The 27587-nt window shown below is 58.3% G+C and overlaps 4 protein-coding genes and 1 non-coding gene across 13 annotated transcripts in view; all 5 read right to left on the bottom strand.

Annotated features, from left to right (window-relative positions):
• Positions 1-230: 230 nt before the first annotated feature.
• Positions 231-11615, bottom strand: dennd4c (DENN/MADD domain containing 4C). 2 transcript variants are annotated; one of them, XM_049742824.2, is made up of 32 exons: positions 11282-11615; positions 9652-9957; positions 9307-9559; positions 9173-9242; positions 8936-9105; positions 8630-8871; positions 8375-8441; positions 8241-8299; positions 8027-8171; positions 7695-7870; positions 7526-7626; positions 7227-7448; positions 6857-7002; positions 6625-6755; positions 6174-6306; positions 5883-6089; positions 5638-5766; positions 5414-5552; positions 5239-5313; positions 4842-4967; positions 3838-4778; positions 3568-3742; positions 3095-3192; positions 2844-3019; positions 2624-2776; positions 2339-2528; positions 2166-2276; positions 1711-1848; positions 1495-1612; positions 1175-1331; positions 1035-1099; positions 231-955 (listed from the first exon to the last, which is right to left on the bottom strand). In XM_049742824.2, exons 2-32 carry the CDS (start codon positions 9945-9947, stop codon positions 819-821), a joined length of 5346 nt encoding a protein of 1781 aa, XP_049598781.1. In that variant the 5' UTR covers positions 9948-9957; positions 11282-11615; the 3' UTR covers positions 231-818. The 2 variants fall into 2 exon arrangements, with proteins under 2 accessions (XP_049598781.1, XP_049598790.1); XM_049742833.2 differs by having other exon boundaries at positions 4842-4964.
• A 219-nt stretch (positions 11616-11834) lies between these two features.
• Positions 11835-16058, bottom strand: haus6 (HAUS augmin-like complex, subunit 6). 2 transcript variants are annotated; one of them, XM_049743100.2, is made up of 15 exons: positions 15803-16058; positions 15521-15616; positions 15348-15426; positions 15140-15272; positions 14931-15075; positions 14807-14851; positions 14625-14676; positions 14390-14548; positions 14134-14327; positions 13836-13965; positions 13652-13754; positions 13480-13537; positions 13131-13245; positions 12609-12744; positions 11835-12515 (listed from the first exon to the last, which is right to left on the bottom strand). In XM_049743100.2, the coding sequence occupies exons 1-15, from the start codon at positions 15925-15927 to the stop codon at positions 12190-12192; spliced, it is 1896 nt and encodes a 631-aa protein (XP_049599057.1). In that variant the 5' UTR covers positions 15928-16058; the 3' UTR covers positions 11835-12189. The 2 variants fall into 2 exon arrangements, with proteins under 2 accessions (XP_049599057.1, XP_049599046.1); XM_049743089.2 differs by having other exon boundaries at positions 14789-14851; positions 15803-16056.
• Positions 13322-13452, bottom strand: LOC125994081 (small Cajal body-specific RNA 8). Its single transcript, XR_007490488.1, has one exon. It is a non-coding gene; the product is annotated as a small Cajal body-specific RNA 8 (non-coding RNA).
• A 370-nt stretch (positions 16059-16428) lies between the features above and the next one.
• Positions 16429-21147, bottom strand: plaa (phospholipase A2-activating protein). Of its 2 annotated transcripts, none has more exons than XM_049742928.1 (13): positions 20889-21147; positions 19996-20183; positions 19517-19738; positions 19240-19407; positions 18902-19037; positions 18661-18830; positions 18448-18599; positions 18036-18291; positions 17887-17952; positions 17689-17760; positions 17501-17611; positions 17239-17403; positions 16429-17083 (listed from the first exon to the last, which is right to left on the bottom strand). In XM_049742928.1, exons 1-13 carry the CDS (start codon positions 21047-21049, stop codon positions 16512-16514), a joined length of 2439 nt encoding a protein of 812 aa, XP_049598885.1. In that variant the 5' UTR covers positions 21050-21147; the 3' UTR covers positions 16429-16511. The 2 variants fall into 2 exon arrangements, with proteins under 2 accessions (XP_049598885.1, XP_049598894.1); XM_049742937.2 differs by having other exon boundaries at positions 16675-17030.
• Positions 21148-21569: 422 nt separating this feature from the next.
• The window catches only part of rcor2 (REST corepressor 2), an 8478-nt gene continuing 2460 nt past the window's right edge, over positions 21570-27587 (bottom strand). Inside the window, exons 1-14 of one of the 6 annotated variants that reach the window (XM_049743189.2) lie at positions 27288-27587; positions 25898-26040; positions 25553-25609; positions 25124-25204; positions 24975-25027; positions 24735-24896; positions 24532-24656; positions 24403-24469; positions 24095-24346; positions 23943-24020; positions 23793-23850; positions 23242-23309; positions 23050-23178; positions 21570-22944 (exon numbers count right to left, since the gene is read on the bottom strand). The exon at positions 27288-27587 is cut by the window's right edge and continues 226 nt beyond it. In XM_049743189.2, the coding sequence (XP_049599146.1) occupies positions 22624-22944; positions 23050-23178; positions 23242-23309; positions 23793-23850; positions 23943-24020; positions 24095-24346; positions 24403-24469; positions 24532-24656; positions 24735-24896; positions 24975-25027; positions 25124-25204; positions 25553-25609; positions 25898-26021 (1575 nt within the window). In that variant the 5' untranslated portion in view covers positions 26022-26040; positions 27288-27587 and the 3' untranslated portion in view covers positions 21570-22623. Of the gene's footprint in view, positions 22945-23049; positions 23179-23241; positions 23310-23792; positions 23851-23942; positions 24021-24094; positions 24347-24402; positions 24470-24531; positions 24657-24734; positions 24897-24974; positions 25205-25552; positions 25610-25897; positions 26041-27287 lie in introns of all 6 variants that reach the window. The other 5 variants (XM_049743199.2, XM_049743164.2, XM_049743154.2 and 2 more) reach the window with 5 other exon arrangements.

Here is a 27587-nt window from a genome sequence, read left to right as displayed (position 1 = left end):
AACAGTGCATGCCGCGCAGCGACTATGCATTTCATGTGCTCGTAGCCCGTCTATGGCATTTCACGCGGTGCGTTCGCCTTAAACCACCGTTTGATGTGACAGTCCAAATAACAGGGGCACTCATAAACAAAAGTCTACGAATGCTTGAAGCTTTTTTTCCCCCCCTTCTTAACTGTACGATACACACACGACGGTGAAATATTAAAAGCAGTCGACAGAATACGACCAACTTGATGGTTCCCAAACTTGTTTATTGCAGCTACTTTCTAGGTAGACAGACATTCAATTCCTTACCACAGGACGGTGAGAGATCACTTTTGAGAAATCACTACAGCTTGAAATCACTCATTCAACATTTGAACAGCCATTTTAAAAAGTTACTAGAATGACAGCAAGAGCGAGACTACAAAAATAAATAAGAGAAAGTCGTTTTTGTGTGTTTGAGAGGACAAACGAGTTAAGACTCTGAGGCGACGTCGCCTCATCTTCTTGTCAATCCGTTTGGAAAATGGAATGTGTTGGCTTGGTTACATCCGTGCTCCTTCTCCAGCGCAACGCTCGCTCGCCGTGGAATGTTTTCAGCACCCGGCACAACTACATACATAGGCTGCCGACTTCTAATTAGCGATTGTCTGCTTCTTTGGCGAGCTGACGAGGACTCGAAAATTCATTAAGATGTGGATCAAAGCAACTGGAAAGGCGGGGGGGACGGGACGGGACGGGACGACACGACACGCGACTCGTGCACCGAGTTGTCTTTGGAGTGAGGCAAAAACGAGCATGCTGTTGCCGGACGCAGAAGAAACGGCTTTCCCTGATCAGATGAAGAGGGTGCCAAAGCATTTGAGGCAGCAGCTGACGCTGGCGCCGGGCGGCCCGTCCATGCGGCGCAGGAAGCGGAGCTGCTCGGCGCTGAGCTCGTCGTAGGCCAGCCGGTACTCCCTGTCAAAAGCCTCTGCCCGGGTGGGAAAAGCCAGGTCAAAAAGGTGGGGGGGGGGGGCGCAGCACAATGCCGGCCGGGCACATTGGCTCACCTACGTCGATGTTCTCTCGCCCCAACGCCACAAGGGAGAGAAATAATATTTCTCTATAGATGCTCCTGAAAAAGAAGGGTTAGTCAGGGTTAGGCGACCGAGCGACCGACGGACGAGGCGGGGCGGGCACGCCTTTTTACCTCTGCCGCCGGCCGTCCTCCGGGCGACGTTTGAGCTCTCGGATCAGCAGGTTGATGGGGCCGTAGACGTCGTTGGTCTGGATGTTGCGCACAATGGTGTTGAGGAGCGTGCGCGTCTCCTGGTGATCGCTGGGGGCCAAGGTCCCCTTCTTTTCCACTAAAAAAAAAAAAAAAAAAAATGCCCATATTTACCCATTGGCTGGCTTTCGATGCGGGCGTCGGCATCGTTTGGGCGCAATGTTGGCGACGGCGCTAAGCTCTTTGAGCCAACTATGGGCACATTTTTCTGCTGAAATCAAGTCATTCAAACTTTCACCCACACAAGGTCCTCCAAAGCTGGTAAAGGGGATCTCCGGCCTCTTGGTGGAGGTTGATGTTGTCCCACAGGATCTGAACGTACACTTGCTTGCTGTCCTGGGGCAGCGAGGTCAGGGGCAGCTGGACGGAGCAAGGGAGGGACAAACGGGCTAGAACCGGCAAAAGCCAGGCCGGGCCGGGCCGGGCCGGGTCGGGCCTGCGGGCCAGCATCTACCTACCTGCGTGCCGTTGTTACAGTGCTCGGAGGTCAGGACCAGGCCGGGGAGGTGGCTGGGCAGGTCCAAGCGCCGGAAATACCACACCAGGTTCCAGAAGATGATGGGATGCTGGCTGAGGAACTTGTGGCTGTAAATCACCTGTTGGGCCACAGCGGCGGATGGGCAGGGTCACAATGGCGCCCGACTGACTCTTTTCGGGCGAGATACGTATACGCTTAGAGAGGAAAAACAAAAAACCACGGCCGTTTAGTGCGCGGGCTCTCCCGCTTTGCAAGACCTAGGATGACGCCCCCCGCCTGCTTTGCACAATTGCGGGAGAAAACCTTCTTGGGCATTTCACGACAAGGGGGGAAACTACCTTGAAGTTGACCTTCTGCTTGACGGAGGAGAAAAGGAGCGGGGCCAGATGACGACGCGAGGCAGGGCGGGGCGGTCCAGGGGCAAAGCCAACTTACCTGGTCTCCCTCGTTCTCCAGAAGCGTCTCCAGTTCCTTGCGCAGCACCAAGGGACTGAGGTACGGCACCGACACGGGGCGGGGGTCCGGCTTTTTGCCTGCCATTCCATCCTGCGGGTTGGCCACAGTTAGTTTGCAAAGCGTGTCGGACGGAAGGGCCTTTTGGGACCCACCGAAACCTCGCGCAGGCTGCCGGGGAGGCTGCTGGTGGAGAGGCCGTGGCCGGGCGGCGCAGGGGAGGAGTCCAGGCCCTGCAGCGGACCGCCCACGCTGTTGCTGCGCGTCAGCGACGTGCCGCCACCGCATCTTTTGGCCGACGCCAGGAGACCCAGCGGGTCGCACTGCGCCGGCTCCGGAACCAGTCTGGAAAGGGGAGAAACGCCGACTGACTTTGACCGCCTCGGCTCGGCTCGGCTGGGCTGGGCTGGGCTTCCCGACAGCGACGACCACGTCTTTACCTTTGATGTGTTCCGGGACTACTGTGGGCCAGAGCCTCCTCCGGAGGGAGAGCCGCGCGCCCTGGCGTCTTCACGTCGCCAGGCGCCGTCGGGAGCCCACTGCCGCCGGAACTGTGCAGACTGTCTCCGGACGCAGCGGGATTCAAGTAGAAGCTGAAGGCAGTACGGCGCCAGATGAGCGCCGGACGAAAAAACGCCGGCTTTTCTTTTGAGCACCCACCCGCCGACGGCGCGCAGGTCGTGAAACTCCACGTGCAGCAGGGGCAGGAAGGCGGCGCGGCAGAAGGGGCAATTGGTGTTGAGGTTGGAGTCGTCCGCCGTCCAGCCCGCCATGATCTCCTCGTCGTACACCAGCGCTTGGCAAGAGCGACACTGCGAGCAGCTGGACATCAGCACCTGTCGGGGGAGGGGAGCAGGCTGGCGTGAGAAGCAGTGCGCTGCCGCCGCGTGAAAGCCTTTTGCGCTCTTGACCTCCAAGGCGTAGCTCTGGAAGATGCTGGAGGAGGAGGACGAGGAGGAGGCGCGGTGGCACGAGTCGGGGGCCCCGCCCGCTCGCCCGGGGCTGGCATCTGCCCAAAAAGGAGACGGTGAGCGCTAACCCTAACCCGCCTCTGCTTTGCCACGCTCAAACTTGGGTCTAGGTAGGTCTATCATCAAAAGGGATGAGAATCCCAAAATAGCTTTTGCATGGTATCGCCGCTCGTGTAGCTGAAAAACAACCTTTCGTTTGTTCTTCGTAACGGCCTTTTGTTCTCAGTCTTTCTTCATTGTCAGCAAAAACGGGCGTCATTTATCTGCTCCGCTTTAGCACGTAGCTCGAAGGAATCTGACGTGGCCCCAAATTTGAAGCAAAACTATTCCATTTTCCCCAATTCCACTTGCTAAGTGAGAAATAAAAGAAAGCGCCCCCCGAGTTCAAAGGCGTTCTGGCGCCCGTCGCCTACGTGCGTGCCGCATCCCTCGGCCCGCGTCGCTGCCGATGCTGGCGCAGCTCCGGTTGAGGCCGTTGGCCGCCAAATGCAGGTCGCCGCCGCCTCCCTCCGGCTCGTCCTCCGCGTCGGGCAACATGTGCTCGTCCAAGCTGGCGGGGAAACCTCCTCCGCTTTGACCTTGTTCTTCCTGCGGGAAAAAGAAGCCAGTCGGAAGAAAGGCGGGCGGGGGGGTTGGGGGAACAACAAAAAAACAACGAAGGCATCCGGGCGGGCCCGTCTCACCTCATCGTCCGAGTAGGAGTAAGCGGTGGCGACGGCCACCCACATTTTGCTGGCCACGTTGGCCGCCTGCTTCATTCCGGACTTGAGCACATCCATTTTGGGGCCAGACAGCAAGTTGTCCATCTTGATGGCCGAAATGGAGTTGATGACCGAGCCCAGCGAGCCTCCCTGGGAGGACTTGGTGAGCGGCGCCAGGGTCGAGGACGGTCCGGCGGGGGGCTGGCTCTTTGCCGCAAAGGTCTTGGAGCGAGCCAGGGCGGAGCTGGCGGGCCCGCGCCGAGGGGCCTCGGCCGGGGAGCCGGGAAGGCTGCACCTACGCTCCGGGGGTGGCTCGGACTTGCCGCCGGCGCTCGGGGGGCTTCTCAGGCTCATGTACATTTCAATTTCCTCAGCCAGGTTGCGGGACACGACGGCGGGCGGCTCGGGGGGCTCCAGGCCGTCGACGGAGGCCGGCTCTGGGCTCTCCGACGCCAGGAGGGAAAGCGGGTCGGCGCCCGCCTCCACATCCGCCCTTTCCAGGTTGACGGGGCGCGCCCCAGACTCCTCCTCCTTTGCGTCGCCGCCGCATTTGTCTGGCAGCTTCCCGCCATCGCCCCCGCCACTTTCTTCTTGGGCCGGGGAAACGGGGCCCTGAAACTCTTCAGGCAAAGCTTCTTCCTCCAAGTCCCGGAAAAGTGCTTTGGACGCGGCGCCGGGGCTGCTCGCGCTCCGTGCCGCCGAAAAGGCTGCGGCGAGGATACGGGCGTCGGCGCCGAGCCGGTCCACGCCTTTCTCCGAGAGCATTCCGGCCCTCGTTTGGGCGCTGAAGCTCCTGCTGCGCTCGGCGAAGGCTTTCTCGCGCCGCTTCTGAGGCCGGTCGGCCGCAGCGAGCGAGGCGGCGTCGGGGACGACGGGCGCCGCCTGGTCCGCTTTGCCGTGCCGCCGGAACGAGTCGCCTTCGGCTGCGGAGCGTTTCTGGTCATGTCTAGTTTGGAGCCGAAGGCCTCGTCTTCCTCGTCTCTCACCTGACTCGGGGCTGCTCCCGGTGGACAATCTGACGATGCTGGGGACAGATGCGTGCGCGTCGACGGGACCGGGAGGCTCTGCTGCGCTCGCCGCCGCCGCCGCCGCCGTGGCGCGGTCGCTTCCTGCTTCATCCGACACACATTTGGTATTCTTCATTAGACTTACTTCGCTCGCCTCGTTTGGAGCGCTTTCAAATGCTTCATTTTGGTTGTTTGACTTTTGTCTGGTCTCTGTCGGTCGGCGAGTCTTAATCGGTCCCGATATTTTCTACGGACCGGCAGCCGTTTGTGTCCGACCAAAGTACAAGTTGCACAGGAGTGAGAATTGCGACGTCACAATTGAGCCCGAAGGAAAGCCAGCCATTCGCTCAAAGCGCCTTGTGGCGGCGGCTCCCACCTGCTCGAGGTGGCGCCGGATGTCGGTCACGCGGCTCCTCCTCTGCGCCGTCGCAGCGGTCCAAAGATGCGCCTCCTGCCGTGGATGGATGGGGACAAAAGCGTGATGAAGCGTGGCGCCCCCCTCTGGCGGGGAGGAGCTGGCGCAGAGCCCGACCCGACCCGACCCGACCCACCTGCGCTTCCCTTTCCGGGGGAAGAGCGGCGGCGCAGGGCCTGCTTGAACTGGGCCACCCCGCGCAGGACGTTGCGAAGCTTGGTCCACATGAAGAGGCCGCCGCGGTTGCGGCTGGGCCACGGGCTCTCCAAGGCGGCCTGCGGGGGAGAAGGGCGTTCAAGAAGCTCAGGCTCGCCGGCGCTGCCGTGGCCTCGGCGAGCGGCGGCGCGGAGCTGTCGGGACCTTGTTGTAGTAGCCGTAGGTGATGGCGTTGGGTTGCACGCCCGCCCTCTTCATCTCCACCAACACGCGCACGGCCATCACGGGTAGACCCCAAATGCCGCACAGCTGCATCACCACCCGGTAACACACCTGACACACAGGAAAGAAAGGAGGCTGACACCACCACACCCCAGCCCAGCCCAGCCCAGCCCAGCCCAGCCCAGCCCAGCCCAGCCCAAGCCCAGCCCAGCGTCTGCTGGCCAAACCTCGTCCAAGACCTCCACCTCGGTGGTTCTCATTTTCAAGAGCACGTTGTAGGCCTGCTGCATGGCACGGCTCTTGGAGCGGGCCAGGTGCACGGCGGCCGGCAGGCAGATGAACCACAGGCTGTAGCAGTGACTGAAGAGGCAGCGAGCCCACAGCTGAGGGTCGCTGGAGAAGCGCTTGGCCATTTTGGAGGCCAGCTTGATCTCCTGGCGGGATGGCGGCAGGCACATGCCGTTAGGCAGGCAGGGGTTTGAGGCGGAGGAGCCCGAGTGGCGGCGGCGGCACGCCACCTGCTTTGTGCGCTTGGCCAGGAGCGCCGGGCTGCTGGCGAGACTGGCGCCCGCCGCTCTGCTGCTGATCGCCGGCCGCAACTCTCCGGGACGCTCAAAGAGCTCCAGCCTCAGCCGGGGGAAACCTTTGTAACTGTCCATTCAAACGAGAGAGGTTAGTAGCGCTTTCGTCGAGTCTTCTCGCAAATCCAACAAGTCATCATCATCTAACTCATCCAAATATTAGTTTGAGACGGGCAATCGATAGTGGCTTCCCACATCCGCACTCGATTGCTCACCTTTCAGCTCATCTCAAAATTGCCACATTTCCAAAAGCGCTTTACTGGCTTGATTTTGAATTCAAGCCCTTTTATAGTAGCAATTGTATTTGTCGTGGTCATTTTGGAGCGTTTCTTTCGTCTTCGGAGGAATAATCTGGGCTCGGAGGAGACTTTGAGGACGGACGGCTCACGAGTATTTGGGGGGCGGGTCGCGGCCGCCCTCGGACGGCGGCTCGGGCGGCATCACGAAGACGGTGTGCTCGCTCTTCTGCGACTCGTCCAGCTCCAAGAGTCGGCCCTCCTCCGACCATTCTCCCTGCACCTGCGCCCGAGCACACCACGACACGAGAAGGTAGCGGAGAGAAAAAAGAAACCTTGCTCTATTCTGTGCATTTGGAAGAGCGGGGCCATCGGGCCGCTCACCTTCTCCACGCAATCGTCGAAGAAGGCCAAACCCGTGTCCTTGTCGCTGACAAAGGTGCACTCCTCGATGAAGCGGATAAAGATTTGGGTCTTGGTGAGCTGCGAGTAGAACTTGTGGTGAGCGCGCTCTCGGCTTTTGAGAAAACCTGCGCAGGCAGAGGATGAAATTGCCTGAATTCGAAGGCCTCGTGAGGCGTGACCGACCCGGCCGCCGGCCGGCCGGCTGGCCGGCCGGGCCTTTTCATCTCCTGGCTTTTTGGATTGGCTTCATTGCCAAGGCTGGCGTTAGGTGATGCCACCTTCCGTAGCTTTGAGTCTGGTCCGATGGCAGGGACGCAAAGGAAAAGTCCCCCCAGAAAGGGCCGTTTACCTTGCAGATCGTAGAGGGAGTCGGCGGCCGTGGCCTTGTCGGACGGCGCCTGGGTGATGGGCTTGAGGTAGCAGCGGTAGCCTTTCAGAACCGAGGCCATGAAGCGCAGAAAGGCCTCCTGGATTTCCATCTCCAAGGCCGTCTTCTTCTTGTGCCAAGTGAAGTCGGCCTCGACGGGCGTCACGTCCTCCGCCGCCGCCAGACCCGTTTGTCGCACTGAAACTAAGACAGGAGAGGGGGGGAGGAAGAGAAGCGGGTGCGGCGGCGGCAGCGCCGACGCTATCTGGCTCCACTTGTACCTGCGGCCAGCTGGCGGTGCAAGGCGCTCAGGGAGCCCAGCAGAGTCTTGCAGGGCTTCTTGGGGAGGTTCTTCCAGTTGTTGTGCTTCTTCTCGTCGGACCTGCGCGGTCACGCAGAGAGCGCGCTTGTCGGAGAAAGGCCAAGGGGGTCGGAGCGCGCGCAACGTACAAGTAGACGGTGTTGGTGTCCAGGTCGACGCAGACCACGTCCGACGGCGGGTCGTAAAGGTCAAAGTAGCGGGAGTCCACGCCCACGATAAAGGGGCACGGGGCGTTGAGGACGCCTGCCAGGGACAGTGGGCACAGGGGGATGTAGGGGCACTGCCACTGAAAGGGGAAGATCATCTGAGGAGAGAGACAGAGAGAGAGACAAAAGGCAGCCAGCCGGCCAGCCAGCCAGCCAACCAGCCAGCCAGCCAGCCAGCCAGCCGCTCACACCTCAACCTTTGCTTTGGCAAGCTCTCCTCGAAATCATACGCGCGCCAAGCCAAGCGGACTGACCGCCACCACGGCCTCGGCCACTCCGGTGAGCACCGCCGGCCGGAGCGAGTGCAGCAGAATCTTGCTCTCCAGCAGGACGAAGTGCAGCAAGGTGGCGCAGTTTTCCGAGCCCAGGTTCATCAAGAGGGTGCCGTAGTCGGCGCCGCTGGAGGGGAGGAAGAGAAGAGCGGTGAGGGAGGGAGGGAGAGAGGCCAAAAGAACGCAGCCGGCCTACCTGAGGGGTAAAGGCGTCGAAACGGGCTGCGAGAGGATCAAGTTGTCGTGCGCCGAAAGCTTGGAGACAAAATGGCAGTTAAAAGCGGGCAACGGCAGACGGATCTAATGGCAGGAGAACAAACGAGAGCTCACTTGGACCAGGATCCGAGGCCTCTGCGGGGACGGAAAGGACACGCTGTGCATGAAGTGGGCGATGTGCCTGTGGAGGGAGGGAGGGAGGGAGGGAGGGAGGGAGAGGAAGGGAGGGAGGGAGGGAGGGAGGGAGGGAAGGAAGGAAGGAAGGAAGGAAGGAAGGAAGGAAGGAAGGAAGGAAGGAAGGAAGGAAGGAAGGACGGTGAGCACACGCCAGGAATGAAATGGAAATGTGTGTGGACGGAAGAGGTTCACTTTTCCATGGGCAGCGGCTGCGGCCCTGAGACAGACAGCTTGTAGAGGAACATGAGGAACTTGCGGAAGGATTCAAAGAAGGGCCAGCGGGAGAGGAGGCAGATGCATTTGTTGGCGTTGAGGGCCCGCTCGGGGACCGGCTTCTTTTCCACGCTGGTGAGCAGGCCCAGGTGGATCTGCTGCTTCTCGCTCAGCAGGTTGGCCGGGTAGGGCTCGTAGAACTGGACGGCCGAACCGTACACCTGAGCGCAACGCGTCGGTGAGTCCTCGCCGTTTGCTCAGGAAAGGCCGACGGAGGCGAGTCACCTTTTCTCCGGAGCCGCTGGTCAACACAAAGGTGGAGAAGACGGGCAGAGGGTCTCGGGTGTTGGGCGCCCAACATTCGATCTTGGCGCCCATGGGCAAGCAGAAGAGAGGAACCGACTCGGACAGGGGCAAAGACTCGTAGTCCTCCTCCGGATAGCGGAAGATGAGGCCTGCAGTCAAAGACGTGGCGGCGTCAGGGGAACACGTGTCCAGCGTGCCCTGTGGCGGGGGACTCACCGGCTTTGTAGGTGATGGAGTTGGACGCCGACACGGATTTCTTGTAACACAGAAAGACACTGGAGCCCCACTGAAAGAGAAAAAGGTGGAGGGTCATCCGGACGCACGGCGGCGGCGTTTTCCCGGGCGCGCACCATGCCGCAGTTGAGGTTCTTGTCCACCCTGCAGAAGGTGTGCGGCGGCGTCTCGCCCTTGCTGCCGACGATGACGCAGATGTCGGTGACGGCCAGCGAGTTCTGAGGCCGCACGGGCGCGGCGCGGCGGAAGGTGACGAAGATGCGCTGCGAGGCGGCCGAGCTGTTGTTGACGTTGGCGCAGCGGCCGTACGGCGTGGCCTGGATCACCTCGCAGCCCTGGATCAGGCGCTCCTTGCCCTCGTACAGAACGCTGAGGCAAAAGGGCGCGTCAGGACAGCGGTGGCGGCGGCCGTCAAATCGTTGCGAGAGAAGCGGCCGAAGCTCTGGCTTAGCGTTCGTTACCCGACGTCGATGAGCGGCGGCTTCCCGCGAGCGCGCCGGTAGCAGAGGAAGAGCTCGGGGCTCTTGAGGCTGCCGTGGTTGAGGTTGGCCGGCAGGCCGCCGGGGGTGCCGTCGACGCAGGTGAAGCCCTCGGGCACGGTCTCGCCCGCCGACCTGTTGATGACGGCCAGGTCGGTGATGGGAGCTTTGGGCCCGCTCCACTTGGCTTCGGAAAGGTCCAGCTCCAGCGGCGCCGACGTGTCCGTCAGGCCGGCCACCACAAAGTAGTCGCTCACGCGGTGGCCCTTGTCCTCCATCGTGGCTCACCTGCAAAAGACGACGTAGCAAATACAAAGACGCTCGGGAGAAGCAGGAGCCCGGGGTAGGGGAGGAAAAAGAAAAGGCCCTTTTTTTTGGGGGGGGGGGGGTCCTTTCTCCCAGTCATCACAAAGGTCGAATCGCTCTTTTCAAAATCAGCACGTCAGCCCAAAACAACAGCGCACATTCCCACGCTGCGCCAGAATGGACAAAAGTCGAAATGCTGCAAAAAAAAAACATCATCAAAGTGTCTCAAATGCTCCTGAAAATGTTTTTGTCAGCTGCTATTTCACACGAGCTGCCTGCGGAAGGTGAAAAGGTCATACAAAGGCCAAGTCTTCATTTCATTTCAGTCACAATTGGGTCATGCGGGTTTTGTTGACAAAATAGCGCTAAACCATTGGCGAGCAAAACGCCAGCGCATTCATCAGAAGAAGGAAAGGGCGTCAAAGCGTCAACTTTCTCAAAGTCATTGAGTCTGAGGGAACGTGGAAGGACACGTGGCGCGCTCGCATTGAGCGCCGCAGACACAGAGTGGGTGAAATCCAAAAGCTTCCATTGCGATGGAGCATCCAAGCTGAACGCGGCTGACTTCAGGGGCGACGGAGGTCACCTGCTGAAACGTGAGCTCCGGTCCAGCCGGTCCAGCCAGCCGGCCGGCGTTTGGTCGCCTTCCAACGCCGAGTAACATCTTCCGTTCCTGTCCGTAACACCTGTCACGCATTCAAAGCTCGCCATCATCCTTGGAGGCCTTCGCGCTCGTTTCTCAACGGCCTCGGACACGTTTGTTACTGTTGGCCTCACGTCACGTCACGTCACGGCACGGCAAGGCACGGCACGGCACGGCACGGCACGGCACGGCACGGCACGGCACGGCACGGGGAAGGCGCACAATTGGAGAGCCCGCAACGACGCGACGCGGTTCGGGAATCGGGCCCCCAAGCACCAGCATTGGCGTTTTGCACAGTTCAAGCATGAATCGACTTATTCGCGCACTGTACGTCAAGCCTGTTTAGTGTTTGTAAAAGCTTCCATCAAATGTATCTGTGCTAGCGCTTCTACGGTTCTCTCCTGTGACCCCCCCGCCCCGCCCGAGGTCACCGTAATAGAAGGAAATAAACAGCATTCCCCGAAAGACAATGGTGCGCTTGTGGATACGTGGCTGTCTCCACTCGGCGTCGAGAAGCGACAAGTTGCTCGAAAAGCTCGCCGTGTCGTGCCGTGCCGTCTCGCTGCACTCGGAACTCGCTCAAGCGGACACTGGTTAGGTAGATAGGTAGGAAGAGGTCGCTGGCTGGCGGCTGGCTCGCTCGCTCGCTCGCTCGCTACTTACCGGCTGTTTACGAGGGACGACGTTGACATGGAAGCGAGTTGCTGTCGTTGAGCTCGCTCGCTCGCTCGCTCGCTCACTCACTCGCTCGCCAAGTTCCGTACTTGGGGCGGGGGCGCGCGCTCGCTCGCTCGCTCGCTCACGAAAGTTCGCCGGCGGTGTGACTTAAGTTCGCCACACTTTTCACGCCGGCGCCATGTTTGTGTGCGCGGCGCTGGTAGTTTTGTTGCTCCGCTTTCTTCGGGCGGGCGACGGAACCGCCCAGAGCAGAGTCGACTCAACTCGACAAGCTGAGAGAGGAGAGCGAGGCAGGCAGGCGGGCGGGCGGGCGGGCGCACACAGACTCCGTCAAGTTAGCGACTGTGCTTTTTCCCGTTTGGGATTTCAAAGTAAAGTCGCAGAGCGGAAATGTACCGTTGGATTTCCACGATAAAAGTGAATTTATTAGAGTCACTTGACTGACTGCGCCGCGAAAAGTGGCGCTCTCATTCTGTCAGTACTCATTACAACGTAGTGTTTGGATTCCTTAAAGTACAGACTGGGAAATGTACACAAGTACAGTTATAACAAGTTTATTTATATTGCGTTTAAAAAGCTGCAACGAAGCACTTTACAGATAACAATGACATCGAAAAGAGTCAGTTCAACCACAAATTAATACAGTAGAACAATAGCAACAGTCAGTCAAAAGAACAAAAGGAACACCTCTTTAATCCAACAAGAGCGACAAGACACCAGTAAGCAAAGCAACAAAGATGACACGGAAAATGAAGTGCAGGCCTGCTCCTGGTCCTGAGCCCGCAGCCTAACATTTAAGGGGCGGGGGGGGGGGGGGCCTCGCTCGCTCGCTCTGCTCCAGCATGGTTGAAAAGCAATGTCTGACTTTCATCCAATGTTTACTTTTGGCAGATTCAAGGTGAGAAGGAGATGAGCGGAGAGGGCAAAAGTGCGGGAGCGACCAAAACGTCATGGGCCGGGCGAGGGCGCTCGGGCGAGCCGTCCCGGCACGCCTCCGCCGGCGTCTCGTCGGCCGCGTTCGGGCAGGGCTCTTCTTCCTCTGCGTCGTCGTCGAGGCTCAGCAGACTGTCGTAGCTGGGCAGAGTTTCTTGCTGGAGGAAGGAGCCCCAAAACAACTGCCGCTGGCCGGAGGAAGTAGTGTGCCACGGCAACACGCCGCCGTCTGAGTCTCCGTCGTCTTCACGCAGGGCCTGTCGCCGGGAGCTCTCCGTGTCCACGACTAGAACACGGAGCAGAGAGAAATCCAAAAGGAGATACTCGACGGCGTTTCCCGGCTAAAGCGAACCCGCTCGCATTCGACGAGGCCGCTCACTCAAGGTCTCGGGCGTGCGGGGGCGCTGCTCTCTGCTGGCAAAGGGGTCTCGGCGGAAGCAGCCTCGCATTGCGCCCGGGTCGGAACCCGCCTCGCCGTCTCGCGTTGGACTGCTTGCGCTTACGGTATCTGCAAACTGGGACAAACGGGGTGGTTGTGTGTGTGTGGGGGGGTTAGCGCGCCACCTGACACATCCGCTCAGCGCATTCCAGCTCTAACATCGCCTTGGTCGTCGTCTGTGATCAGGGTCACAATAGTTTGGCCCATCCTTTCTATTTGAACAGCAGCTCCGTCCATCTACATAAGAGTGTGGACCCAGAGCTTTGCGTCCCTGCTCTCCCAAATGGCCAACTTCTACAGAGCACGTTTCTTGCTACTCCTTTCAGCCGCGCTGCCCAAATCATCTCAGCCGCTTCCAAAACGGTCCCCGAAGGCTCATTTGCAGGTCATCGGAAACGACGCCGTTGGTTTTGCCGACCTAAAATGTCCTTTCGCCTGCGTCGACTTCTGAAACGAGCGCACCTGCGGCCTCCCGGCTGGCGTCTTCCCATCGACGAGCCGGTCGAGCGAGGAGTCGAGTCCGGTCGAGTCGGCGAGCCCAAAGGCGCCCTGGTCTTCTGCCGCCGGGCGTGGGGCGCTTGCAAACGAGACGCGCCTTTAGAAAGAGCGGCTCTCACCACACGGCAAAGGTGGCGGCGACGGGGCGCGAGGGACGCTGTCTGCTCCGTATCTGTCTGCGGCAATTTCTCTCCGCTTGCCGCAGTCATCGGAGAGCACGCATGCTCTGGGGAGGACCGGTGACGGACGGCGCACCGCTCGGCACCGCCCGGGTATCCGCCTCCCTCTCGCCCTCCGGCAGAGCGCCACTTACCTCTTCAGTTGCGAGAGATCGCCGCTTACTTGACGCCCTGAGGACTCGGCGCAGCCGTCTGCCGGGTCACGTGGAAAAGAAGGTCGGAAGGAGAGACGTCAGTCAGAGCCAAGTCAGCGGTAACTTTGCAAGTCTAGTCAACTTTCAAGACGACGCCCAAAAGGCCACTGACCGGGGAGCTTGGCGGGAAACTTGGAGAAGACGCAACTGGCATCACTTTGGTCACGCGCCGCTTCAAACGGCAGACGAGCCGTTGGCGAAAGAAGAGCGAGTACCTCAACAACATAATCATAAATAAAAAGACGTGAGCCCCACCGAAATTTTACACCAAAGGTGGACTCCAAATGACCGCTCACCGGATCGCCGTCGAGCAAGGACACCAAAGATTTGCCTTTTAGTACGCCGGCCCACTTGCTGTCCAACGCCGCTTCCAGCTCTCCGACGGCGCCCCTCATCTTGGGAATTTCCTCCTGGGAAATCTTCACTCTAATTCATCCCCCAAAAAATAATACAGCTAATATTTGAAAATATGCTCATTTTGCACAGTAGCGCAGCGGTTGGCACCTTGCCTCACATTGCAGAGCCCCCCCCCAACCAATATCAGATCAATTCAATCAAGACGTCCCCCCCCCCAATCATTGTTCCACCCCTTACCTGAGGAGCTTTGAGTTCTGCAGCTGGCGGGCCATCTGCCGCTGGATTTGCTGCAACCGCGGCAGGCTGAGCGGCGGCGAGGAGGAGGAGCCCCCACACGGCTCCTCTCGCAGGAGGTGCAGGCGGTGGTTCATCAGCTCTAAGAGCCGCAGGAGGTTCAGCTGAGCGGCCTCGTCCGCGGTCCCCGAGCTCAACTGCCAAAGACACGTCGACGTGACATCGAGCGCACGGCGGGTCGGTAGCGCGCCGCGCTCACCCGCCGCGAGGGCCGCTCCAGCAGGCCACGGGACACGCGCAGGGGGCGGCCGGCTAGCGCGTAGCGATCCACTTCTCCTCCGAGCACGCTCTCCAGCACCTCGCGCTCGGCCTCGGTCATCGCCAGCATTCCGTCCACGGTCGCCCACAGGCGTGCCACCTGAACGCGAGCGTTTCTATTTTTTGTATCTGGCGAGGGAAAACAGCCAATGCTTTTTCTTTTTTCTTCACCTGACCATTTGGGCTTTATCGGCAAAATCCTCTCGGACAGACTCGCCGCCGTTCTGTCTGCGGAGCGAAACGAGGCCAAAGTGACCGAGCGAGCGAGCGAGCGATCGATCGGCGCAGTACGGTGTGAGATAAACGGCAAGGGGAAGGGGGAAAAAAATGAAAAACCTACTCGAGTAGCTCGTCATACTTTTGACTCTGGGCCCGGAGGTCTCGCATGGTATCCGCCTGGCTCCTAAAAGAGCAGACAAACACGCACACAGGCAGGAATGTGGGAATGTCAAAGGTCTCTCTCTATTCCCCTCTCTACTCACTGGACTTTTTTCTGCAGGTCCAGGAAAAAGCGACCGTGGTGCGCCACCTGCTCCAAGAACTTTTTTCGGGCCACGCGGCATCTCCTCAGCGCCATGTGGCGCGAAGACGTCGGCTCGAAGACGACGTCGGCGACCCGGCTCTCGTCTAAGGCAAACATTTGAGGAGAAGGCGTACGAATTTGGCTGAGTGTCGCTGGGTGAGAAGGTACCTTTGGTGTAGGTTTTCATTTCCCGCCGCATGACGTGCTTGACTAAATGCACCATCAAGCCGATGAATTTGGGGCCTCCGGGCGAGACCAACCATGACGCCAACACTTTGGGGCCGACGAATCCGCTTTCAACCTAACGGTCGGGACACGCAAAACAATCAGCATCTTGGTGACCCTGGCGCGCTGCCCATCCCTTTGAAATCCTCACCATGATTTCTTGCAGCCAAGCGAGGGTCTCTTTGCGAAACTCTGCATCTTGTTTAGCGTTATAGGGAGGCCAGCAAAATCTAGTCCAAAACGACAACAAAGGTTGCAATGGAAAAACGAGTCGCCGGGGACAGGCAGGCAGGCGTATCCCGCCCGAGCATGCCCTAGGCTCACTTGAATGCCTTTTGAAATCGCGGAGGATCGAGCGTCTGCAACAGGAATTGGACGACAATCAGGAAGGCGTACTTGTTGGCTTTGTCGAACATATCCCTGTTGAAGAAAAGCAAAGATCAGCGGTGGCCGCACACGGCTAGCCTCTGCACGTGCTTTGAAGCTTTCGTCAGCGATCGATTGAGTGGAAAGACGCCGGCCGGCAGGCAGGCAGGCAGGCAGGCAGGCAGGCAGGCAGGCCGGCAGCCAAGCAGGCACCCGAAGACAAAGCTTGGCGAGACTTACGCTCCCAGTTTGATGTACTTGGAGTCGCGCGCGAAGAGCTGCAACTGCCGCTCTGGCTCAAAGCCCAGCGCGAGGAGGCAGAACCATAGATTGGTGCCGCAGTCCTTCAGCATTTGGCTTGCCATCTTTTTTTTAAAAAAAGGCTACGCTCGACGGCCAGCCAACGGACGAGCACAAATCAAGCGCGGTTTGATGCATCCGACAAACTGGCCGCCTTTTTTTTTTTTTTTTATTGGTCGGTTCTCTTCTTCGGCGGCCCAAATATAGTCGACAGCGCCACCGGCATAGCGGAGTTTCAATGCAGGACGGACGTTTATTTGTAAGCTGCTTCATTTAGGGCTGCGCTGATCTGGTACTCGATTAACCCCCCCATACTAGTTTATGTCACGGATGTTTTATTTGTTATATTGAACAAGCAAAAGGCTCCAACTCAGGAGTCAGTGGACTCCATTTTGTGTCGTGTGTCATGAGTGTCCGTCAGTTTTGAGTTTGTGTGCACGCGTGTCCTCGCACCCCTTTGTCCACCCCGTGTTCGACCCTTCATTGGATTGTCGTAACACAGGCTTCCATTTATATTGGCTCTTCTTCTCCCCTATCCGACGACGTGAATACGTAGCCACAAAACCTCGGACGTGTCCTTTTATTAACCGCACAACATACAAGTCAAGTCGGCTCGTTGTCGTCAGAAAGCGATGGATTGATTTGTATTTTATTGCAGTTCTTTTAAAAGCAGTCGACAACACTCGCCCAGTTTGGAGGGATCGGCTACGGAGGAGTATTGGGAGATTTGCGCGTTGACCCCCAGGGAGCGGGCCAGGTCCCGGGCCGTCGGGTCGGACGCCACGGTGGTTCCCAGCGCCACCAGCAGCCGGAAGACGGCTTCCTGGTCCCGAACGCTCTCCAGCGCTCGGCTGGCCACCGACAGGCACTGGGCTTTGGCCTCCAGGTCGGGTCGGCGGTGCAGGCAGCCGGCGTAGTTGAGCACCAGCGTGGCCAGAGCAATGTGGACGTTCTTATTGCACACGGCGGCGGCCAAGTCGGCGGCCCGCGACAGGACGGCTTCGCGCCGGGCCATGAGGAGCGCTCGGCCGGGCCCGCCGCTGAAGCAGTTGCAGAGGATGCGCAGCGCCAGCATCTGATTGGCCGCGCGGCCCTCGGGCCTCATCAGGCTCAGGAGGTGGTCGCACAGCCCGACGCCCTCGGTCTCGCCGCACAGGCACTCGTTGACCTGCGGGTGGCGCACAGCCAGCCTTAGAATGTCCAGGACCGGAAACACAATATCTAGCCGGGTGGAGAAGAAACGCTCGTTTTCAGCTCTGACTCCAAGATGAAAAATGTTTGGGCTGGCGGGCCTTGAGCGCAAAATTTCACAATCCGTCTGCTAAGGAAGCTCGGGGCAGCCCGGGGCAGCTGCGGGCGGGCGGGCGGGCATGTACCTTCAGGCCAGTGCGTGGCTTTCCAGAGGAGGAGGATCTGCTGGACGGTGGGCGGGGCGTCGGCCAGGCCGCAGACGGACGCCAGCAGCCCCCGCAGACTTTCCAGGAAGTCTTCCGCGAGCCGGTGCTCCTGAGGGGCCCCGGCGTTGAGTTCTTTCAGCTTGCCTGGGCAAGAGAGAGCGAGCGAGCGCCCCCAAAAGGCAGACTTGAGGCAAACGGCAGCTTTTCAGGGGCGGGCGGGCGAGCGTGCTGAGATACTCACCGACAATTTGTGAAACGTTGGCTTGCTCAAAGGTCACGCCGTCGGTCTTGGGAAAGTAAATGTTGGTGCTTTTCTGTTCCACCACCCCGGCGGAAGAGTAAGCGCCTCCGCCTGGCCGAAGAAAAGTCCTCAACTGGGTTTGGGCTGTCGCTACGCGCCGCGGGGGCCGGGTCGGGGGAGTGGCTCACCTGTGAAGGGATCGGCCACGCCTTCGGGAGCCGGCGAGTGGGGGCCGGAACCGGGGATGTAGCGACCGGAGCCTGGCAGGGGTTGAGAAGGCGATAGCGGCTTTATTGGCACTCGACAACAGAAAAGAGCCGGCAAAACCAAAATCACTGGCAAATCCAAAAAGACAGCAGGCCTCCGAGCCGCCTGGAAGCGCGCACCTGTGAAGGGATCGCCTCCGAAGCGGGGACTCGTGTCGGTGCCGCCCGGGATGTAGCGAGCGCCCCCTGCCGGAGCGACACAAAAGAGCAGCTCGGCGCCAGGAAAGCCAAAGCGGTCTCACCGCGGCGACGACGTTGCTCTGGCTCACCAGTGAAAGGGTCGCCACTGGCGGGCTGCGGCGGCGCGTGTCCGGCCGAATGCCCCGCCGCCGCCTGCCCCGCCGCCGCCTGCCCTTTGGTGTTTTCCGTGATGAAATTAGCAACCTGGTCCAGGAACATGGGGCTGAGGTCGTTCTTCTGCAAAAAGTTGTGCGCCGCCAGCCAGGGGTCCTCCGACACGTTGTAAGGCAGCTTCATGGACGGCCCGCCCTCGTTCACGTCGATGGTGAAGACGTAGTCGTACTCCTGCGGGGGGTAGGGGGGGATGGGCACGCAGCCTTGACGCACGCTCAAATTGCACAGGCGTTTGGCCGCACCCACCGGCCGCCAGGGCCCGAACGCAACGTTTGCTCCGGAAACCAAAATGAGCTCGTTCCACGGGCCGGGCAATTCCCGCCTCACCTTCCCTTCGTACATGACGCTCTTGGAGGTCTGCTGGTCGGAGCCGCCGAGCACGTCTCCGATTTTCACCCAGCGACTGTCGCTCACGCTCCATTGGTACGCCTCCACTTTCTGCCCGTCCTTGATCAGCCGCGTCTGGCCGTCGCGATTCCCTGGGATCGCCAGAAAAAGGTTCGCCCTGGAAAAAGTCCCAACCTAGCCCCAACACAATACCCGGCTCGTCGAGGTGCTCCCGCCCGGGAAGCTCCTCCACTTTGATGTCCCCGAGGTCCCCCGTCTTGGGGTCGATGGTGGCGTCGGAGAGCTCGTCCTCGAAGGCCCGCAGGTCGCGAGCGCTCGCCACGCGCTCCTCGGCCTCTGTAAACACTCGGATGATGCCGTCGCTGCAGCGGCGGCGAGAGCGCACAAGTCAGCCCCGCCAAATACACGCGCGTGACTTTTTGGAGAGGGTCACCTGGCTCCCACAGCAATGTCGCCATTTGGCAGGATGCAGCAGCACCAAACGGACTGAGCGGGCAGGCGGATCGTCTGCGTGCACTCCCCGCTCCTCCAGATTCGCACCGTCCGGTCCTCTCCTGTGCTCACAAAATCTAGCGCAAGCAGTCAACACGGCGCGGTTGAAAAACGGACGGACGGACGGACGGACGGACGGACGGACGGACGGACGGACGGACGGACAGACAGACAGACAGACAGACAGACAGACAGACAGACAGACAGACAGACAGACAGACAGACAGACAGACAGACAGACGGGCCGCCGTCCGGGCAATTGTCAAGCTTCAAACAAACCTCCGCTATCCGGGAAGACGGCCATGCTGTAGATGTAGTTGGTGTGTTCGTAGAAGACCTGCGTACACTCGCCCGTGAGCAGCCACTTCCTGACGCTGCCGTCGTTGCTGCAAGAGAAGAACTCGGTGGCGCTGATCACGGCGAGGCCTCGCACGCAATCCTCGTGACCTAAAAGGGAAGCGAGCGGTCGTGACGTGGGATATCGATCCCCTGGCTGGCCAAAGGAGCAGGCGGGGTGAGCGGCACTTTTTCAAAGACCGATATGAGCTTTGGCTACCTGTAAACGTCCTCTCGCACTGTCCCGCTTTCCAAAGCTTGATGCTTCGGTCCGCCGACCCGGACAGCATGAGCCCTTGCTCGGGCAGCATGGCCGCCGCCCACACGGCCGCCGAGTGGCCGCGCAGCGTCATCATGCACTTTTCGCTGAGCCACACTTTGGCGGTGGTGTCCCAAGAGCCGCTCAAAAGTGTCCCGAACTTCCCCGAGGACAGAGTACAAACTGCGGACATAGAGCGTGCTCGGTGGCAAAATGCGCAGAGGGAGGGAGGGAGGGAGGGAGGGAGGGAGGGTTTGGGTGGGTGGGTGGATGGATGGGTGGGTGGGTGGGTGGGTGGGTGGGGTGGTGGATGGATGGATGGATGGATGGATGGATGGATGGATGGATGGATGGATGGATGAGCCGATAGAGCAAAGCCCAGTCGCCGTGCCGCTCCGCTCGGCACTCCTTTTCAAACGCTCGCTCGCTCGCTCACTCACCTGTGTTTTTGTGACCTTTGAGGGTGTACAGGGGCTGCGCTTGGTCCAGCGCAAATACGCAAATGTTATTGTCGTTCCCTCCGGTGGCAACCAGTCCTCGGGGGTACGTCTCGCTCGGCCCGATGACGCATACACAGGATACGAAATTCGAGTGGCCCGACAAGCGTTGCATCTCCGTGAAACCGTCGCTGTCAACAAACAGAGGAAAAGAAAGGACAAGTAAACACAGAGTGAGGGACTACAAGCGGTCACGTGCAAAATAGACATGAAAGTAGTCGCAAGGCAAGGAGGTCACCTACCTCTCTTCTAAGGCCTTATCAAAAAAGTGCCGGCTCAAACCAGAGCAATAGATGATTCATGTCATCCGTACAGAGCTTTCAAAAAAAAATTTGAGATCTGGAACAAATCAATAGAATTTCTATTCCTTTGAATTGGAGCTGTTCAGTACCACTTCTACCTACAGCGGTACTCGCCTAGCCCCAATCTGAATTGAGTTGGTAAGCTCGTCGAAATCAGGGAGGGAGGGAGGGAGCAAAGAAAGAAAGAAAGAAAGAAAGAAAGAAAGAAAGAAACCTTCCTAAAACTTGACAAAACGGATCCGAAAATGGACTCCGCATTGGCAACGCTAGGCAAGCGCGCGTTTACCGAACGACATATGAAATCCTGATTTGTACTTGCTGGACAACTGAATGAATGACAAACTGAATGAATGACAAAGCGAAGTGGAATAGTACGCAGGCACTCGAGCCGAAAGGGCAACAAACACTTTAAAGGAGTCAGGTGAAAAGCACTTCATTTGGTTTGGTTTGGTTTGTCCTCGTGGGCGCCACTGGAACATTAAGGGCAACACTTTTCGAAGCTGATTTGAGGGCTAGCAGGCTAACGCTCGCTACCTTGAGTTTGGGACCCAGATCCTTCCGGTCCGGTCTCTGGACACAGAAACCAACGCTCCTTCCGGGAAAACAGCAGCCGCGAGCCCCCGGACGTCCATCTCGTGGCCCGGAATGGAGCACCGAAGTCTGTAAGAGTTGGACGAAAGCGTGTTTTCCTGCATTTTGACGCGATATTCCAGAAGAATGCTGAGAACTCCGGCAGACACGGACGGCACCACCGGTGGGCTGGCTCAAAGCTAGCGGAAGCAGAATGACGTCGTTTGAGGGAGGGTCCCATCAAACGCCGAGAATGATCATTTATTCCGTTTGCGTGAAAATCATTCATAGTATCAAACGGAACCACTTAGAATCAAAGCATTAAAACTAAATACCATATCAATACAAGAAATACAACTCAACCATCCGTTGAGTGGCTTGGGCTGGCTGTTGTTATGGATACGTCATGACATCGGCCATATTGAATGGGGCAGAGTGTCGTTAACTCTTATTCGAGAACCCTAATAAGGTTCAACTCGCTGTCCCGAATGGTGTTTGGGGTGTATCCAAGCATCTAAGCCATGAATGTAATTTCATTCATTTGGAATTTAAGAGCAAAAATAAACGTTAGCTCACTGAAGCCACCAAAGTCGTCGCCCACTTTTGCACTGAAGTATCAACAGCAACAAACAAATCAACAATTACTGCAGGAAACTCAACAGTAGTCGTTCCTTTATTCTAGAAAAACAAAAACAAACGGAAACATACAGTATGCACAAGCCAGTTTTTTTTTTTTTTTTTGCAAAAGGAATGACAATGCAAGCCAACTCCAGAGCCAAACACAAATAGCGTCAATGAAGTCACTCAAACATGCTCCCAATCAAAAGACATCAGATTAATCGCAATAGTTTGAACAAGGTTCCTGTATCGAACCATATTAGCAGCTGTCATGAGAAAGTCAGTCTTGTTTTTTGCTTCTTTCTCCTCATTTGTGCTTTTAAAGCGAGAACTGACTTTGGCCGGATAAGTTGTCGGGGACGAGGGAAGACGACTCCACCTAGTGCTTCGTCAACAATAAGAAACGACCTAAAGTCTTGTCTAGCTAAGAGCTCATCTTAAGTCTAGTTAAAACAAATGCAAACCTTCCCTCCAGGTCTTAGCATGGCTGCGAGAAGCGGGTCGCTCAACTTTTGCCTGAGCTCTTTAAAAGGGCTACCCGCTTTCTCCTCATTGACGATTCCAGTTGGAACACAAAAAAGCGGTATAAACTGCGGAGCGAGCGTCCCGTCGTGTTTGGAGTTTAGAGCTGCTCGACGTGTGTGTGTGTGCGTGCGTGTGCGCGTGCGCTCTCTCTAGAGGTAGGCGTGACACTGCAGCTATCAAAGAAAGACTGGGAGGCGCGCTCGTGTCCATTGAGGGTTGCCCATTTCCAAAGTGGCAAACTTTCCATTCCTGGGTTTAACGAAGCAGGAATTTCCAAAAGCCAAGGTTGGCTCTCAACAAGGAACTTTGATTTTTGTTTCTCTCCCCATAACGGTGAATCAACAAAATATTCACTGAGAAGGGAAATTGAAACGCACAAGAACACAACTAATGAGAAGGCATTCACTTGCGGCGTGTGAAAAGAAAAGCGATGTGCTTGAATATGAAAGCTCTCCCAGTCTCATGCCCGCCCATGGAAAGTTTCCAATTTGGAGGATTTTCCGCTCCAGCGTTCAATTTGCCGCAACCTTAAGGAGCCGAGTGTGCGTTTCTTCTGTTAGTGCGAGTTGGCCCGCTCCACCTTGATCCCCAGCAGCGACGGCGGCAGGATCTGCATGGCGGCGGAGGGCGAGGAGCTTCCGGAGGAGCCTGTGGCGCCAGCTGGCCGAATGAGGGGTGGCGGCGGGTGGTTGTGAGGGGCCCGGTTCTGCAGCGGGCGGGTCTGCAGCGGCGGGGGTTGGCGCAGGAGGCTGGGCGGCGCCGAGGGCGGCGCCGGACGCAGCAGCGGGGGAGGCTGAGACAGGGACGAGGGGGTCTGGCCCGAGCAGGGCGGCGAGGAGCCCTCGGCCGCCTCCGGAGGAGACTCCTCCATCTTGACCTTGCAAAGGACAGGGAATAGCCAGAGGCAGAGAACGGGCGTCACGTCTGGACGGCGCTCTGATTTGTTTTTCACTCGGAAATGTATGGGGGAAGCCTTGCTCACCTGGTCCTCGGCGGCCGTCTCCACGCCGACCCTTCTCAGGTCCCGGGCCAGCGCCTGCTCGGCGGCCCACTCCCTCAGCACCTCGTCCAGGTTGAACCTGCGGCGGTAGCTCACGAAGAAGGAGCTCACCTGCCGGCAAGGGCGCCAAGGACGGTCAACGCTCGCATGGCGCACAGGACCGAGGCGGCTTACCTGAGCCGATGTCTTGTTTCCGATCACCTCGCCGATGGCGGTGAAATCTTTGCCGTAACGGCGGATGGCTGCGTGAGGAAGCGAGGAAGTGCAAATTGAGCCAAGTGATGCTATTTACGGACAATAGCGACGTCCAGAGGAACACGGGCCAACAGTCGGCATTGACGCCAACTGATGGGGTTGGTTAACGTAGGAGAGCGATTATTACCGAGTCATCGCGGCACAACGTGCATCGGATGCAGACGAGTAATCGGATGACTTTTTCAAGTCACTACGTTGCTCAGAGGCCATCACTCACTCACTGCCTCACTCACTGCCTCACTCACTGCCTCACTCACTGCCTCACTCACTGCCTCACTCACTGCCTCACTCACTGCCTCACTCACTGCCTCACTCACTCACTCACTCACTCACTCACTCACTCACTCACTCACTCACTCACTCACTCACTCACTCACTCACTCACTCACTCACTCACTCACTCACTCACTCACTCACGCAGGCTGTGGACTTTGTTTGGAAAGCTTTTTGCCAGCGTTTGCGTTCCTCACCTTGCACCGCCAGCAGCTGTTCCTCCGTAGTCCAGCGAGCGTTCATCTTGGGGGCGGGCTGCAGGAGGGAATGGTGACATCCTCAGCCCAAAATAAATCAAATAAATAAATAAATGAATAAATAAATAAATAACAACCACCACACCATACCTCGGCGGGCCTGAACGCGTCGACACCCCTGCTCAGGCTCAGCTTCAGAGCGCCGTTGCTCTGTTTGATACTTTGGACCTGAAAGAGGAAGCGGAAAGCCTGTGGAAGACGCGACGAAAGCCGGCGCCAGGGAGGCGCGGCCGGTCCGTCACCTGTCGCTTGAGCGACACCAGCCGGGCGTCCAGCTGCCTGACGGTCAGCGGGCCCGAGTCGCGCGAGGCTGACAGCGAGGTGATGTCGGCCCGTTCCAGGTACATGCCCTTTGGCGGGCGGCGACGCGCTCGCAGCGGGTGGTGGCGGTACTGCGCCCCAGAGTTCTCCTTCTTGGCGGGGCCCGGGCGGCCGGGAAGCGCCTTGTCCGAGACGGCGGCGGCGGCAGCGGCGCCCGCATTCTGTGCGCCCGCCTAGGCACGGACATCAATTAGCTCCGGTGGCCCGGCTCGCTTTCTCGGCCGCTCACCTCCTTCTTGGCGTCCAGCTCAAAGTCGCCGTCGCTGCCGGGATCTCCTTCCTCCAGCTCGTCGTTGCTACGGCGCAAGACAAGTGGTTCGGGTTAAGACGCTTCTCGCTTGCTTTGGTCCATTCTCACCTGTCTTCTCTCTCCCGCTTGCTGACCAGCCTCCTGGCCTGCCGGTCCATGACGGAGGTTCTGCTCCGCGTCTTCTTCCAGCCGTAGTAGTACTTGACCAGACTGGAGATCAGCTTGTCGGGGAGCTCGAGGGGCGAAAGGTGGCGTTGATGCACGTGGCCAAGGGCGGGCACCCAGTGGTGGCGGCGGTGCTGGCGGCTCACCATCTGCTGGATGCGGTGGAAGCTCTTGCCGTGGAAGCCAAAGGCCTGCTCGAACAGCACTTTGTCCTCCACCGTCCACTCGTCCGGGAAGGGCGTGAAGTTGGCCAGGTCGGCCAGCGAGCGCTCCACGTCGTGCTTGTGCCACAGCAGCATGCCCAGGGCCTGCCGGCGGAAGGCGCAGACGCTCGAGCGGGTCGGCGCTTCAAAGCCGGCCCACCCGCTCGGCTGGCTCGACTCTACCTGTTCCATGTTGTAGCCGTGCTTCTCTTTGGCCATGGCGATGTACTCGTCCACTGCGCCGGCGACAGGACAATGAGACGCGGCGGGCGGATACTCACTGAGCGCGCGCGGGCGGGCGGGCGGGCAAGGCCAGCGGAGGCGGCGCGTACACGTTGCGTCCGACAGCCGGGCGTCGGGACGCCACACCAGCATGCTCTTCTGCTCCTTCTCGTCGTCACGGGGCGGGCCGTCTGCAATCCGTCGCAAGAAAGGCCGTGAAAATCGGGCGCGCCGTCGCCCGGGCCTTTCGCGACGGCTCCCTCGCTTCCCTAACCCGAACCCCGGCCCCATCTAAGCGCCCGCGTTTTTCCCGCCAAAGCCATCGGCCCCATCTAGCCCCACAAAAGGTGGCCTCGGATCAAATCAAAAGAAGCAGACTAGAAAATAAGGGGGGCAAAATCTCGACTTTCATAAAACGAGCAGAAAAGGTCAAGTCGAGTCGAGAATGCGGACGGAACCAAGAGCGTACTTGTCACGGAAGCCATCATTGAAACAAAGGCTGCTGTTCTGTTACGGACTTTGGGATGTATTTCTGTCACCTGCTTTGAACTCTGGGATCTGGGCCTGGTAGTCTCCTCCCACGCGGATCATGCTGTCTGTGGAGCCATAAAGGAAGAGCTAAGAAAAATACGCGAGCACCGGGGTCGTCAGCAGATAAAGGGGAAGAGGACGAAAAGGAAAAAGAATAAAATGCTCTTTTTAATTGTGCTTAAAAAAAAAAAAAAAAAAAAAAAAAAGGCTAAATTGTGCTCAGGGCGGCTTCAAACGTTGCTGAAACGTGACATTTCCCATCGGCCCATTACGGTCGAGTCCACTTGGATGTAAACAAGGTGCAAATTCAAGCGTGCGTGCGTGCGTGTGTGTGTGTATGAGTGTGCGTGGACCGTGAGCGTGCTCCTCGTCGCTGCTCTCCTCCTCGGAATGCGGCCGGCTGTTGCCGTTGGTTACCGTCTTGGCTCGGCTCCTGGACAACACGCCGGCCCCGGGGCGCTCCATCGCCGAGGGCATGCTGCCGCCGCCGCCGACCCTGGACACGTCAGGTGTCTTTGGAGTCACTTTGCTCAATGTTATTTCCTTCAAGGTTTGCTTAGAAAAGAATGGCGATGACTGCAGTAGCTACTCCGGCCACCCCCCACATTTCGATATACATTATGTTCACAGCATTGGCGCCGCTTTTTTGAGGCCATACTCTGCGTGGGAAGTTTGAGGATCGGCAAACGCAAAGGTCTCCATCCTTTTATTTGGACTCTCGATCATCATGTGCGACCTGGTCCTGCAAACGTGCCAATATGACAAAAAAGTCCAGCGGCCTTGTTATGCTCTCAAGCAGCCTTGCTCCTCCTCTTCAGTCACACGAGGACGCAAGTATCCATCCGAGCAACTGAAATTTCGGACAAGACAAAAAGCAAAAGAAAAAAAACACTTGAGTCGCTAACTGCCCTCAATTTGGTAGCGCCTCGAAGAGTGTTTTAACAAACGAAGCGTAGGACAATGCGAGGCTCTCTGAGGGGCTCTTTGTGTCTCATAATGCAGCCCCCCCCCTGTCCGACCTGCAACAGCTGTCATTACGATCCGAGGAAAGCTTCACAATCAACATTTGCGACCTTCTAGTCAATGTTTACGGCTTGACGAATGTGCAGAAAACTTGATTTGGTCTCAAAAGCGCAAAAGGCAGAGTTAGCCTCGATCACACTGATGGTAGCCTCGATCATCATCGAGCGACAAATCCTGATTGGAAAAAAAACAACAAAGAAAAAAAGAGAAGCAGATCTAGGCAGAGTTGCTGTCAAGGTTTGAAGTGATGTTTGAGACGCATTCGCGTTCCAATCAATTCTTTTCATATAACGCCGCACGCAAAGAAAGCAAATGATGAGCATCTTCACCTTGTGATTCTCCTCTTTGTTTGCGGTGCATGTGACAATCACAACTCGGCCGGCCAGTCGGGGCCAGTCGGGGCCAGTCGGCCAGTCGGGGCCAGTCGGCCACTCGGCTTTTGTTTTCAACACGCCGGAGGTCGCTCCCGCTGGCCAGCGGCTGCGGCGGGCGACTCTCGTCATTTCAAAAGTGCCCCTCTTTTCTTTTCTTTTCTTTTCTTATTTCTTTCACTTTGGCGGTGTTCCGATGCCTCATCCGATTTGCTTGGAAAGTGCGCCAAGTATGCAAACATAGTTGGGATGCTAGCGTTAGCCACTTAGCTCAATTCGGCACCACCGCGTTACATTGGTAACGTTTACTCCCTCCGAGTTGCGAGTCAACATAACAGTCGGGTTGTACCTGCCTGCCTCGTTCCTCTGCCGAGCTCGAAACTTCGATGTGCCGGCCTCGGGTGCTCTCGCTGTGGCGTCGACAATCTCCCCTCAGTGTGGCAAGATACAGACGAATTTCCCACCCAAATGAGCCTCTAGTTGCCCCGATTGATTGAGTACAATGAAGTGAAGAGGCGGCGGCGGTGGTGGTGGCGGCGGTGGCGGCGGCGTGGAGCACAAATGGAAGCAGCCGGCGAGCCGCGCCGCGGAGCGCAGCTCACTCGCAATTGGGAAATGCTCATCCGCCGCCCGATGTCTCCCTTTCCCT

This window comes from Syngnathus scovelli, chromosome 1 (genome assembly GCF_024217435.2).
Source record: "Syngnathus scovelli strain Florida chromosome 1, RoL_Ssco_1.2, whole genome shotgun sequence".
NCBI lineage: Eukaryota > Metazoa > Chordata > Actinopteri > Syngnathiformes > Syngnathidae > Syngnathus > Syngnathus scovelli.
Note: the sequence above shows the minus strand (reverse complement) of the source record. Positions and strands in the feature narration are given on the sequence as shown.

Bases quoted from the DNA above. Each gene is read 5' to 3' on its own strand.
- dennd4c (XM_049742824.2), bottom strand. From the start codon at position 9,947: ATGGAGGACAAGGGCCACCGCGTGAGCGACTACTTTGTGGTGGCCGGC. The intron at 9,560-9,651 runs GTAACGAACGCT...CTTTTGCCTCAG, and splicing joins CCGCCGCTCATCGACGTCGG to CGTTCTGTACGAGGGCAAGG. The intron at 8,300-8,374 runs GTGAGCTCTCGT...TTTGTCTCCAAG, and splicing joins GGCCTCGGATCCTGGTCCAA to CTTTCGGCGCACGACAACTT.
- haus6 (XM_049743089.2), bottom strand. From the start codon at position 15,927: ATGGCAAGCCAAATGCTGAAGGACTGCGGCACCAATCTATGGTTCTGC. The intron at 14,677-14,788 runs GTAGGTTTTTCA...TTCGCTCCGCAG, and splicing joins AAGTATGACGAGCTACTCGA to ACAGAACGGCGGCGAGTCTG. The intron at 13,246-13,479 runs GTAAGTGGCGCT...CTCGTTTGCAAG, and splicing joins GATCTCTCGCAACTGAAGAG to CGCCCCACGCCCGGCGGCAG.
- plaa (XM_049742928.1), bottom strand. From the start codon at position 21,049: ATGCAGGAAAACACGCTTTCGTCCAACTCTTACAGACTTCGGTGCTCC. The intron at 17,761-17,886 runs GTGCGCGCTTCC...AACCCCTGCCAG, and splicing joins CGGAGGCGATCCCTTCACAG to GCTCCGGTCGCTACATCCCC. The intron at 17,612-17,688 runs GTGAGCCACTCC...TTCTTCGGCCAG, and splicing joins CGTGGCCGATCCCTTCACAG to GCGGAGGCGCTTACTCTTCC.